We start from the raw sequence: 14,494 nt of genomic DNA on the forward strand, positions 1-14,494 counted from the left end.
AAGTTCTATGCTGGTAAATGTACCTTGCCATAACAAGGTTATTTAATTTGAATTATTTTGCATATGGGAAACAGCATAGTTTAACAGCAGTAGTAATAAATCAAGTGTACTTATTCATTTTTTTCTCTCAGTTGGTAATGAACAGTTTTCACCCTAACCAGAATCCTACTGTGCTGCAGACAGTGTGGTTATACAGACTATTGCATGCAGCCACCACAGCAACTTTATTCCACTCTAACCAGTTTGCAAAGCTAGCTAGAGCTCTGTGTTAAAAGAGCAATCAGTAGTATCCCTGTATGACTCTGAACTGAGCCTTTCCTCACTGTCCCTTTTAGTTTAGCCAGAATTCCTCTTCTGGGGAAAAACAGGAGCCATTTTGTTATCACAACTCTCTCATAGAAGCAGAGGTATTTTTCCAAGTGTTTTAGATACAGTTGCTTCCGTTCGGTTATTTTCTTTCCTTTAATCCTCTTTTCCAGGTCTTACTAAGAATTAGGGTTTTTATTTAAACAAAGAATTTCCAGTGTGTATCAGTCACGGACTAAAATAAACATTATATTAGAATTCACATGACCTATTATTTTTAATTTTAAATCATCATTCCCTAATAAGTCAACAGTGAAAAATAATGGGGCAGACGTCTTCATTTAATATCTAAGATTTTCTAAATAATCTTTTAATAAATTAGTCTTCAATGAGTCAGTGACACTCTTTAATGAGTCACTGACTGCAGTGGGTACAGGATTATTCAAGTTTTTATAACCTTTCTTAATATTGCTGTTCAACCGAGAATAAAGTTGTCAGATAAAAAACTATTTACAGAAGCAGTTCGGAAAATAATTAAATTCAAAATAAGAATTAAAGATGTTCTAGCACGTTTTTTTCTGTTTTTTTCTTTTCTGATCAGAGAACAGTGTCAGATTTTAGACATACATTTTGTAAGACATTCTTGATGGTGGCCTTAATTTATTCTTTTTAAAAATTAAACCAGTCCAAGCGAGTGCTATTGGGGTCACCATAGTTTCTACATTTGCTGAACTATGGACACCTCTGTAAGTCAGAAAACTGCCAGTTTAAAACACGTAAGCTAAAAGTCCTATAGTAATGTCACCCTCAGTAGTCCAGTGGAAAATTCATTCAGTGGGGGTTTTTTTGCGTGAGAGAGAACAAATTAAAATAACTAATCCACTTCACTGAACAATATTTAGCAGAGCTCAGAGGCTTCAATTAACCATAGTTTAATAAAGGTACTAATCTGTATTAAATGAAATTCTTCAAGGGCTCACATTGAAACAATGCATAAGTAGTAATCAGCAAGTCCTGACAGAGGGGCCTGCTGGGGCAGATAGCTGGAATGTGCTGCGTAATCAAATTCCAGGAGTTTAAACCCAACAAAAACAGAAAAATTGCTCAAGCCTTTTTTAAGTAAAAGGTGTTTGGGTTTATTTTCCCCCATCACTAGATTTTAATATGCAGCATATTAAAAACTGCGTATTCTAAAAACATTACAGTAAAATCCTTATTTCAAAGTCAAGTCAAAACAAGAAAGTAAAGCTGCTTACGTGTCTTCCCTGTATTGACTGCCGTCATACAACTTTGCAAATAGTAAGACTAAGCTTCTCAACTGGGTTTTTTCCATCTCTGTACTATGAGTGTTCACTAAACTCAGAAGCTCTAATTAGCCGCAATTTCTGTGTTTAATTTCTTCCAGTATCCTTTGGAACATTGCAAGCTGCACTCAACATACAGGGCTGGAGAGCAGCAGCGTTTTTTATCCTCAGTCATATGTACATTTGTGTGTGTGTAGAATTGAATAACCTTGTGGAGTTCAAGATGATTAATAATATCACTGTATTGTTTTTTAACAGATAATATTGGATTGGTATTAATTTAATGAAAGGCCCATACCACCTAGCTTTCCAAAGTAGTTTCAGCACAAGGAATAAGGGTCTTCAGACATGGTTGTGTTCTGATGTCTGTCACTGCAGATCTTGGTGCAAGTCTCATAGCAGGTAAAAGTGAAAAAAAAAAAAAAAAAAAAAAACAAAAAACCAAAACAAACCAAACCAGTTTAATTGCTTATTAGAAATATTCACATCAATCACTTCGTGTCTAGGGACTCAAATTCCAGCTTGGTGATCAGTGGAAGAACAGACTGCCAGTCGGCAGTCCTGTCTGACCCCTCCCTCAGCAACACTGAATTCCACCTTGGTCTTTGTGGGGTGACAAGGTGGAAACTGTACTCCCATACCAGTGGTGTTAGTGTTTTATACTGCTTGGTCTAAGCTGTCTTACATCACAACTCCGCTTTCTTTTGTAGACCTTTCCAGGTAAAAAGAGTCAGCTGTGACTACCCTGACTGACCAACTGATAGCACAAGTCATGGCAATGCTTATTTCCTTGAGCCTATAGCTTGCAACTGAGGTCCAGTGGTTTAAGGAAGTCATTTAGCCTTTAGGGGGGAGCCTATAGAAAGTATTTCAGTATTTCATAGGAGGTTGTTTCACAAAATGTGTCTATTCACATAAAAATATTTCATTAGCTGCTGAAGGAAAAAACAGAGGGCAAGATCTACCAAAACATAGAGACACTCTCTTCTTCCCGTCTTCGTGTGCAAATGCCTTCACAGTGTCTTGGCAGGCTTTTTCCTGCAGTTGCACAAAAGTTGTAAGCTTAATCCGCTGTAGGTGGTTATCATCCATCAACAGCTTTTATCAAAATATACATTTCAAATTTTGGAGGAGAAAGAGATACGGAGCTCAATCCCAGAGAGTGGTGTTACTGAGCGATGAATATCTACAACGTTTTGCCCGTGAGTCAGTCTCTTTCCAAGGCTTCATCTAGTGTATTCATGTTTGCTGTTTATTTCCAGATTGGTGTAATGGAGATCCCCCACTCCAGGTATGTATTATGCCCATACATGTATGTATACAGTTGCAAGAATAGTTGCATGTAGGGAGCCATGCAACAGCAGTGCAATTTTCCTGTTGAGACCATTTCTGGCAGCTGGTACCTGAAACTAGTACCCAGGATCAGCTGACTGTTGTGGCTAAAAGCACAAGGAGGTATGGTAGCAATGTGAAAGCATGGGGCTTTGTTTTCCTCATTGCTAGGCTCAAGTCCTTCAAATTTTCCAAAGTCATGACAGTGGGGGTTGCCCACATAGAAGAATTTACAGGATTTGAGATTTAATGAGGCCCACCCAGGTTCACTATAAAATTGTAATCCTACTGTTAATTCAAGGATTAAAAATGAAACTGTAGGGCTGGCTTAGTAGTCCTGTTAAGTCAAAGCCAGAACAGGCTGAAAGAAGGTCTTTCAGTAAAACTTTCAAATATGAAGCAAAGCTAAATCCATAAATTAAAATAGGATGGAAAATCCAGTGAAATATGCTCTTCTAGATTATGTAGGTCATCAGTATGTGTGGATACACGTCGTGGTTGATATGATTAAATTCTGATACAGATCACCTTTAAAGTTATTTATTTTACAAGAATTTAAAATTAAAATCCTGCTTGAGTTTTTGTGTCATGTATTTTGCTTGAGGAATTCAGCAGATTGAACCAAGTTTCAAACTTCCTGAGACTAAGATACTAGCTGATCTTTTTCAACTGCCCTCTAAAGTAAGACCCTCTGTTCAGATCTAACAAAAAACACTAGAAACACCTACTTGATTTATATTTCCTGTGATTGTCTTCTTTTCTTAATTTGTGATTTAATAACCAATTCTATCTCAAAGCTATTCTTTTCTTTGTACTTTGACTCTCAAGAAAAGTCATGAAACTTTATAACATCATATTTGATGTTTGTTTAAAGAATACTAGGTGTTTATTCCCATTTAAGCCACATGGTTAGCACCAAACATCAGGGAGAAAACATGAATAACGGATTCATGTGTGCAGAAAGAAAAAAAGTGCTCAGTCTTTTGTTATATACATCTTGGAAAAATGTGTGTGCTTGTACTATCATAGTTGAATCACAGAACAGTTGGAACAACAATTGCATTGAATAAAACGCATTATATTCAACTTTCTTTGCCAGTTAAGAGAGCGCATGCTGAGTAACAGCCTGTGAAATTTCACAGTCCACAGGGAAAAAGAGAAATAATTACTGCACACATGGGAATATATGACAAAAAATATATTGCATCATGCAGTTATCTTCAATTAGGCTCAAAATGTAAGTGGTAGAATTACGCACTTTTTAGTATTATCTGTGTGAAGTTTTCCCTTTTCTGGAATATTGTAGGGCTCCTAGATTAGATAGTCTGACCATTTTCATTGGAAAGCCGGGGGGGGGGGAGGGGAGGGGCGGTGGAACTGATAGCACTAGTCACAGTGGTATTTTTTTAGTTGAACTTGAATCAGTATAGAATGTTGACAGAAAGAAGGAGAAAGCAATGTTTCATTGCCAAGGGGAGTAAAGGAGCAGCGATCAACACTGGAGCTTACAACCTGGATAAAAAATATTGTAGTGTGACAAAGGTCTTCAAGTTCTCAAGTCTAGTCATGATTTTGAGTCCAAAATACTAAAAAGTTAGTGAAAATTCCTTGGCGTAAAAAAATTAATGCCTTGTCTCTTGACCCTGACAGGTATATGAATGACATGGAATTCTTGTGGGCTAAATACAATCAGAAAACTATAAAATACATTGCTAGTTTTTGCATGACTGATTTTTGTGTTGATGTAGCAATATAGGTCACAAAATAATATTTGATGTGAACCTTTTTTTAAAAAAATATTGAATTACATAATGCTATAAACATTTGGTGAAGAGATACAGCTAAAAACCAGACATATGAAATGTTCATCATTCTATGAAGGACTGTCTTACTGTTGCAGATTTGCTGAACTATGACATTTTGAATATGCTGCTTGCATCATTACACAATTACACATGCTTCCCCCATGACAGCATTGTATATTCAAAGCATAAGCAAAGTGCATAAAAATTTTCTTGTATTGTTCACAATATCTGAATCAGTGTTTATCTGAGTGTTTCAAATTGATCATTCACTCCCGTGGCTTCATAAATGCTCATATTCTCTAGATGTTTTCAGCTTCTTCACTCATGGTTATGCAGATATGCTGTAGGTATTACAGTAAAACCATATTTTTATAAGGAAAAAGTATCTGTAAGGTATTACTATACACCTGATTAATTCAGGAATTTAATCATTAGGTTATACTATAGTTGTGTGGGTTTTTTTCCTGTTCTGAAACATTGGATTAGGTGGACAATTGAAACTTGGGTATTATTTTTCAGGAAAATCAAATGTGAACAATTTCTGGGTACTTAACAGGGGAAAAAAATGGTAGCTATACAGCTAAGCCTAGATTATAATAATGACCAAATACTATAATGCCAGGATCTCTAGGAAATAAAATACTATAATGACAAACTTCATAGAAGTGTTTCTAAAAGAAATGTGTTACTGCAGGGAGCAACTTCCCATTCTCAGAAACAGGTTTATAAGAGCCATGCTTTGGATTTACTATCAGTTTGCTGAAGCAACTAGCCACAAGATGTTTTTAACAACTAAAAGGTTTTTCTGCCTTCCACCCTCCTCAACAACAAAAAACAGTAAGGGGTTGCATGGGAGAAGATCTGCCAGGTAGCACACAAGACTTTTCTCTGTGATTTTCCATTGCATTGTGTCAGACAAGGGAGGAAGAAAGGTCTGCACTGGGAGGGGAGACATGCAGTGGTGTGGAAGGACCCAAGCCTGTGCAAAGTGTGATCTGGGGGGAGAGCGCTGCCATGCTCCTGGCCGCAGGAGTCACTGCAGGGGCCAGAGGGCTGCTCTCTCTTCCCCTACCCACCTCTGGTGCTTCAGGCTTCTTCGAAGAACTGCATCTTACCTCTTTATTCTGGCCAGACATGGGCAGGTACAAGCAACAAAAGTAAAAAGAAAACATTTGCCTTTTTCAGTATATTATATGTTGAATATTTCCCATTCTCACTTGGTGCAAATGTCAGAGTAACAGCTGTGACTTGGATTAAGCTCTCAAGCGGAAAAGCTTGTCTTTATTTGCACTTTCAGGTTTGGCGAAAGGCAACTGTGAGTCAAAGTATACATTTTGACCTAATCTGCTGGGAAATGTTTTCCTTAGCTCTATTTGACATAAGTATCAAGGCTTGCTAGCGTTTTTACTCAATTTGGTTTCAAATGGTATGTCACTGGCATAATTTATTAAATTCTTCCTTCTATTTAAGAGTTAATTGAAGTAGTACATTTGGTTTCAGTTCAACATATCACTGAAATCAAAGGTCACAACAGATCACATAATAAAAAATGTCGTCTCAAACAAAAAAAAATACTGGAGCTGTTCTTAAATGGTATTTGGATGGCAAATTAGATAAAGCAATATTGTTGTAACTTCATTCAGAATATGTCCACCATCTCTTCAGAACAAGCTAATATAAACAAGCTAATGTTGAAAGCACTGTTGTCAGTGCCACAAGTTGCCTATCAGGACCGAAATATATGGGGTGCAACATATAACTAAAACAGAAATCAGTAAAATCAAGTGTGCAGAATACTGGGGGGAAAAAAGAAATGCAGGTTATAGGACATAAAATGAAATACCTACATACATATAGGACCTGTGCACCTTAGTACCTATGTTGTGGACAATAAATTGGCGAGAGTGGTCCAGGACGATACCTCTCCTGCCTTCCAGCACAGCCTGCACACACAGACGAATCTGACACAAAGACGGTTCCAAGAATAGCTTAGAGATCCTTGCTAAGTTTTACCAAAATCTAGGGGATGAGTCTTCCACCTGGCATGATGTGTTTACAGCCTGGAACCCATGTTTTACTCCCGTGTTTTGGTGTGGTTAGATGACTTCCAATACCAGTGCTGATTGTGGATTTCCATGCTGGAGCGTGGAGGAATCATCTGTTCTCTGTCTGTTCAGGATTCTGCATGATATCCAGGAAAATCTTTCAAAAAGTGAATAACCTCTGTTGGTAATACTTCATCACGGTGAAGGACATGCCTTGCAGCTGTGCTCTGAAGATCTGTTCCATAGGTTCTGCCATATTGTTCTCCAGACTAGAGCAGGGTTAAGTTAGTGACAGAGTTTAGTGAATTAAGAGTAAACCACGGTGTGTTGGTGATTGCTGTGCCATGATAATGGTTTCTCAGAAAGGCCATGCTGAGTGTTGTAGTCATTTCAGCCCTCTGGGAACGTCTGCTGTGCATTAGAGCTTTGGAGCCTTAATATGATTCAAGCAGTGTGCTTTCAGTCTCTTTCTCACACCTGGTTTTGGTGTCCATTCATATACTTAAAGTCTTAACTTTTTTTTTTTTTTCAACCAGGGCTTCACATAAAAGGTGAAGAAACTGCAAAATTGCTTTCACGTTGACAGGTTCATCATGCCACATTTCCCATAAAAAGAAGTCACGTTAATAAGTTTTGTGGCTCTTTAAAATTTTGGCCCTTTTTTGATTCATAGTGAAAGTGATTGATGCAAGTCTTCTGTGCTATCTTTAGAATATTACTATGCCCAGTCTTGTGAACCAGTCGCTTATAATTACTGGTCCCATATTCTCCATCCCAATATTGACCACTTGACTTGGGAGCAGTTTGCAATCTTATATAATAAATTAAGACAATGTTCATAAATCATCTCTTTATATGTTAACAGATATTTGGATAGAAAAGGCATGGAACTTGGATTACTAGTGAAAAAAGGGGGAGAAAAGGTGTGCCTGTTTGGGGAAATCATCTACTATGAACATGTTTCTTTCAATTTATGCTTTGGAATTTTAATGTAATTTTGTATCTTACCAGTTTCTAATTATTTTTTAATGTGTTAAATATTTAACTGTCTGATCTGCCCTTCCATTTTCTGAAATGCATCTTTTGTAGTTCCATGTAGAAATTTCTGTCCTGCTACTTCTGCAATGAAGGTCCACAGCTTTACACAGTTGTACTTTAAGACAAAGCTGAGAAACTTGGACAGGCAGTCCCAGTTTATGTCTAACAACCTTGAATATCTCAAAAAATGTCATATTCATCCAGCATATCTCATAGGAAACTTGCAGGTCTGGCTTTGTTTTCTCTTTAAAATACAGACCATATAAATAATTTCCTTTGGAGAATGAAAAACTTAAGTATCAACCTGAAATATTTCCATAAAATTTTATCCCTGCTTCATATGAGCTGTTGGTGTATCAGATTGGGCTATATACAAATAGGTAAGTTTACAATATTCTCTGTGCCTGTAAAAAGATAAAGCTATGAATACTTGACAGAAAGAGTACCTGCTTCCAGATCTCTCTTTGTTGCAGCTGAAGTCCACTTAAAATTATTAGTCCAAAGAGACAATAGCATTTAGACTGTGTTGTGAAGTCTTTCTGTGTGACTTGAAACCTGTTCCATTTTTTCTAAGCTAATAATGCAAAATCCACATGACCCTGTCAGCTTAATGATGTGACATAATCAGAAATCATAACATGTTTCATTCCAATATATGCAACTCGGACAGTATGATTATCAGCAGAAGAAAGCACAGTGCTGTTAGTTTATTCTGTATCAGACAGCTGACATTATCAGGTCTGAATAACAAGGGCAGATGTAATTCAAAACCACCTAGTTCCAAAATGCCGAAAAAAAACCCCAGAATCAAGAATTTCCCTTTATGACACAGAAAACCTAAGAAGCATCACAGTTACACCAGACTGTGCTGCCAGGGTGAGAGATGCTTCTCCTTGGACTTGTCCTGTCTATTTGGTGGCAGTGTTTGTGCATGGAGCTGGGGTGGCTCATTCTCCCTGCCGGGAGCCCAACTGTTACTCCCTCGTGCTGTGCCAAGCAAAACAGAAGGGAGGAGTTGTCAACAGGACAATGCAGAGGAGGCAGCAGCATGCTTGCCCCTGGTTTGATGAGTGAAAGTGGTTTCAAACAGGATGGCCTATAGGAGATACCTAGATGCAAGGAGCTCCAGGAGAAAAGAGGGGAAGAGATGGTGAAGAAGCACAGAGGGGTGTAGACAGGGGAAAAGGTGTTGCCCTACCCACGAGAAACATCTTCCAGTGTTTTGTCTTCTGGGTGTTTTAGTGGGCAGACTGAGTTTTTCCCCTTCTCAACTAAGGGAAGCTTCTCTTCTTTTGCACCTGAGAAAATTATGAGTTTGGCTCGGCAGAAGAGGAGGAAGACGAAAGGGCTGATCAGCCCTGTTGTGTCATCTCTTATAATGGGCCCTTCTCTTGTTCCATTTCCAGAATGGTGTCTGGAGGAAGGCTAGAAGGTCGTAAAACCAGGACTTCAACCAAGGCATTCTAGCAAAGGATGCCTGTGGGGCTGCATTATGCAGGGGACTCAAAAGGGACTTGTGAATAATTGCACAGCTGAAAGATGAGATGCAATGTGAACAGTGGCATAAAACTGGTCCATTCGAATGTTTAAACTTGGGCCAATATCTGGAATCCCGGTTCCTTCAGGCCCTTCATACAATTATGTACAATTTAACTTTAATTGCTTCATCAGCTCAGCACCCACACAGTGGCTAGCAAAACCACCTCACTCTAATGAAAGAGCAGACAATGTGATAGCTGTCATACATTTGTGGGGTAGAATGAGCAATTTAGAAATCAAGTAGTTCAGACCAAAATTAGATTCAGTGCAAAACTCCTACATGTGCATTTTAACCTCACGATTTTTTATTAGACAGCATTGAGATCTGTCTTAATGTGAAGGTTATTTTCTTTCCTTTCCTTAATTTGAGGAGTTACAAATAATGTTACACTTTTTTAGAAGCCTAAACCAGGTTTACTGGTTTAAAAGACAGTCTGCCAGCCCTGAATGGCAGAAAACTAATTCCTGTCTATTGTACTTCCCAGTTACATAGTGCACCTATACATTTCTGTGGTATCATATTTCATTACGATTTGTTAAGCTACATCTGACATAAATTAGAACTTCTTATAGGTATATTTCTGTTCTGTCAAATTTTTATTAAAACAACTTGATTTTTATAGCAGTTCTTTACAATTATTATTATAAATTCTTTACTAAACTGGAGTGAAATATTGGGTTTATGCTACATACTTCTGTGAAAGTGCTACCACAGTGCTCAGCAGTGTGGTGAAGAAAGCCAAATAATCTTTTGTAGGAATTATTAGGAAAGGAACAGATATCAAAACAGTGAATGTCTGCTTGCCACAGTACCAATCTGTAGTTCACATTTGGTGCACAGTTCTGGTTCCTCCCAGAAGGAAGGCTCAAATTAAGGGGCAAAGGTTTGAAGAAGGGCAGCAAGGATGATAAAAGGTAGCAAGTGGTTTCTACATGAGAAATTACTTGGTAAAGTGTTAATCTGGAGGAAAAAAGTTAAGAATCTTGAAAACCATGACTGGGATGAAGAAGAGGGATGGTAGTTGACTGTTCACTGCCTTTCTCAGTAATAAACATCATGGGAAAATACGAGGAGTCACCTTCAAAACAAACAGAAGGAACTGATTCCCCCTGCAGCAGGGAGAAGGGTGTTAAGGGTGCTGAGAGTTTGCATGAAATCAGCAGGCAGGTTTGTGGAGGAAAGGCGATGGAGTGTTACAGAACACATAGATATCACAATAATGGAGGAATTCCATGAATAGAAAATAGTTGCTGGCTGAGAAACTATTAGGAAAAAGCATTACATACATTTGACATGTTTTTCCTTTTCTCTAGCACCTATTTATAGCACTTGCAGAGACAAGGTAGTGGGCTAGATGAACCCATCACCTGATCAAATAGGGCTTTCTTGCTAGAAAAAGTTTCTTTACTTATTTAAACTTTAACCTCACAGCAGATTTGGTGAAATCATCAATACTTCTGTAAAGAATCATCATGAATGAAGTCAATAGGCTGAATTCTTCCCCTCGTAGGCCAGTACCCATAAGAAGGAAATAGGGGAATATTTTGAAAGTATCTTTCATTTTAATAAGCTTTTCTTTAAAATTTTTCCCTTGCACTTCTGCTGATCTTGGAGAGGTCTGTAGGGGCATGGTTGTCTACACTAGTTCTTGCATCTAATCATTCTCCCTGGTTCTTTTTGAAATGTCAGTCTTTCCAGTTAGTTTATCAATAGCATGGGTAATAATGACTGGTCACATATGCTTGGCCTATATAATGTTTTGAAAATACATAAAGCATAAACACAGATTTGCATAGCAGCATTAACAGAGACATAGAATTTTCATTTTTGTTACCCTGCAGTAAGAAAAATGTCAGATATAATGCTTAAATCATGAACTATTGAGCGAAAAGTTCCCAATTATTTTAAAATTACTTTATTTCTTCTAAGCACAGTGTAGAGTTACATCTGGTAAACAATGCTAACAGATAAATTCTGTAATATACTGTGGTAAAAATGAAAATGACTGTATTCTGTGCCCTCCTCCTACTCTATACTGAATACAGCTTGATTTTCAAGGCATTTCAACATTGTTCTCGGAACAACTGTGATGATAAAGTGTTTGGGGAATCAGTTAGAAGAAGAACAAAATGTACAGAAGTACAGCTTTACTGGGTAAAGGCCTGATGGCCAGCCCCTAAGATGCTAGTAATAATAAACGTCTGTTAGAAAATGAAACATTTTGTAACACTCTAATGATTCCTATCTTAATGTCCAGAGAGGTCAATTCCTAATGCTTCAAGCAAGACATAAAAGTGCTTATAAAGCTTATAATTGGGCAATGCTGAAAGGAGGGGTAGAAATTTGGCTCGAGCTCGCATAGTAATAAGGTTATATTGCAGCATTGTCATCCTTTGTACTAATCTAGCTATAGAAGTTTACTGATAGAGAGTCTTTACTCAGAGACAGTGGGATTTGCGAAAGTGCCCATTTGATTAAGGAACATTAATCGCATCAGCTTGCAATAGCACTGGTGCAGTTCAGTCACCAGATGCTCCTGCAAATCCTTGTCTGTAATTTGCTTCAGTAATACTCCATTGCCTGTCCAGCTGCTCTGCCCCGCAGCAAGGTAAAGAAAGGCTTTTAACAACACCTTTCTTGCCTAAATGAAACCTGTCTTATAACCTGGTTACTTGCTGGAGATAAACAAAGTTGGGAAGCAGGGAGTTAGAACTGCCTCCAGTTCTGCTCTGCTGAAATTGCAGGTTTCTAAAATTGTCACAGTCTTGAAATAATGTTAGTTCAGAGGTTAGCAGATAAGCATCCCAGATACATAACATGTTAAAATCTGCCAGAATTCATCTTTCTGAAAATTTTCTGTTCTTGAATAATTTGTAATATTTACTGTCCTCTTTCGTGAGGTATCAGTACTGAGCTCATTGCTACTTGCTGTTTGAGAGTTCATTAACAGTGAGCTGGGTTGAAAATTTAAATAATATATATGTTTGTAACAGTAAGTGTGCAACATCCACCTCTCTGAAAGCAGTATTTTGCACTTGCACCATATTGGAAAAAACCAACTGTCTCTGCTTATTTGCTCTTTATTACTCCTAAAAATATAGGAATGTCTATGGCACTGGTAGTTTCATTGCCAGACAGTCATAACATTACCACATCTTTAAATGAACTATGGCAAAGATAGTTGTAATTTCCTGTAGCATCAGTGGCATATGCCAACTTTACTCAAGCCCATATCTATAAAATACCCTTCACAGTGCCACCAGGTGACATACCCGAACAAGTACAACCATTGTTGCTTGCGTTGATGTGCCTTCTGCCGCAGGTTACATTGCAAGCTGGAACCTGAAACCAGGAACAATCTCCAGAATCTGGTCAAGTCCAAGTACTGAAGTTTCACTTCAAAGTCAGATTTCTATTTTTACTCAGTTACCTCAATCATATGAAATCTTTTCTTTGCTCCCTTCACTCTTTCTGCCCTCTCAACCAAACCAAATTCCCTTGTGTTAAAATGCAAGCAGTCTTTTCCTGCGTACTCCCTCGTCGTATTCTTTACATCACTGAGCTGTTTACTAGCTGCTCTCTTGATGCTGCAACTTTCTCTACCTTTGCTGTTTTCCACAAACCATCTTTGGTGTGATCCTGTGCTAAAGAAATCTCACAAGATGTGCACAGGTTTCTGTTGCTGTGAACTGTGTGCTAGAAAAATCTCACAGGTTGTACCTCCGCTGGAACAAGATGTATATATGTATGCATACAGAGTGTGTATATGTACATACTTCATATGTACATTACATACAAAAATACATGTACATAAAACTCAGGGAAACAAGAGAAAAAAAAGTATCTCATGACTTAGCCAGCCTAGCAAAAGTTTCTCAACATATGTGATGGTATAAGAATTTTAAAAGTTGATGGATATGCTCAGCCTTGAACATCCTGGGCCCATCAGAGCTAATGTACGTGCAGAGTAGTTTAGTGCTTGTGTATTCAGGAGTAGAGAGGGATTCCTCCAAACTTTGGGGGTGAGGAGGGAAGAGTAAAAATATTTTGTATTTGGAAGACTCTTGGAGTAAGTAGTTGAACACATATAATTGCTATGTCCTAAAAAAATCTAAGTGTGTTCATATGAAAAGGTTGTTCTTCAGTGCTGATGTCAAGAGGGTACAGTAAAGTACTTGTCCACAAATTTCTGAACATTAAAGTTGCGGTTTAAGTTACTAACTTTTAATAAAGCTGAAAACAATGTAGTTGCTTGTCTCTGGAAGACAAAGGTTTATGTTTATGACTTTCTGAAAAGTTACATTCACTACAGTACAGAAACTGTGGTGAGAAACAGTGACAAACCCCAGATTCTTTGGAAAAATGCCGTTGTTGATTACTTGCAATATATTTCAGCTGTGTATAGCTTTCTCACAGTTACCCAATAAACACACTGGTTTCATTCTTTGGAGATTAGCAATCTCTTATGTGCTCAGGTTCTTTCCAGCTTAGCACACTGTTTCTTTTGAAGGATTTGTTTTCCTGGGTTGAACTTAAGAACTCAGAGCACCTTATCACACTTTCACAAGCTTGCTCTCTAAGGGGGAAAGAAGAGGAGGAAAAAAAGGCCTGTCAAGTCTTGCGCCAGTTAAATCCATGCTCACAGGGGATTTGTTTTTCTTCTGGCGTCATATTAGGCGTTCAAACCAAGCGGTGTTATGAGGCTGCGGGTGAGTGTCCACCAAACCCTTAATGAGGCTAATCCTACAGCAGCACATTCCAAGCAGCTAATGGGTGCAAGGGCTTCGCTCCCTCTCACATCTCTGCGTTGTGGACGGACTGAGCAACTTGTTCGGGGGGGCGGTCGCAGATGTATTATTAGTGATCACCGGCAGCAGGGAAACGTGGACAGCAGAGTTTGCTCCAGGACAGACTTAAACCACCAAGTTTGATGCTCAGGTAAAGAAGAGGGAGAAAAAAGATTCTTGGTGGGATTTTGCAGCTAAGTTAATAAAGAGACTAAACCTAGAAATCTAAGCTGTGAGTAAACTAAAGCAAAGTGTAAGTATGGCATGTACTTTAGGAATTCACTGTGGACTTTAAACTGTCTTCTAAATTAACACTGAAGGAGTGTTCATGAACTAA

The 14,494-nt window shown here is 38.2% G+C and overlaps 1 protein-coding gene across 3 annotated transcripts in view; it reads left to right on the forward strand.

Moving 5' to 3' along the window:
* Positions 1 to 14,494, forward strand: part of TRPM3 (transient receptor potential cation channel subfamily M member 3) — a 309,277-nt gene that overhangs the window by 135,930 nt on the left and 158,853 nt on the right. Inside the window, exon 1 of one of the 3 annotated variants that reach the window (XM_080371683.1) lies at positions 716 to 14,079. The exons of the other annotated variants lie outside the window; for them this stretch is intronic. Coding sequence (XP_080227809.1) covers positions 14,068 to 14,079 — 12 coding nt within the window. The 5' untranslated portion in view covers positions 716 to 14,067. Of the gene's footprint in view, positions 1 to 715; positions 14,080 to 14,494 lie in introns of those variants that run through there. 3 annotated transcript variants of the gene reach the window in all.

The sequence above is a fragment of the Falco punctatus genome (assembly GCF_963210335.1).
Source record: "Falco punctatus genome assembly, chromosome: Z".
Taxonomy (NCBI): domain Eukaryota; kingdom Metazoa; phylum Chordata; class Aves; order Falconiformes; family Falconidae; genus Falco; species Falco punctatus.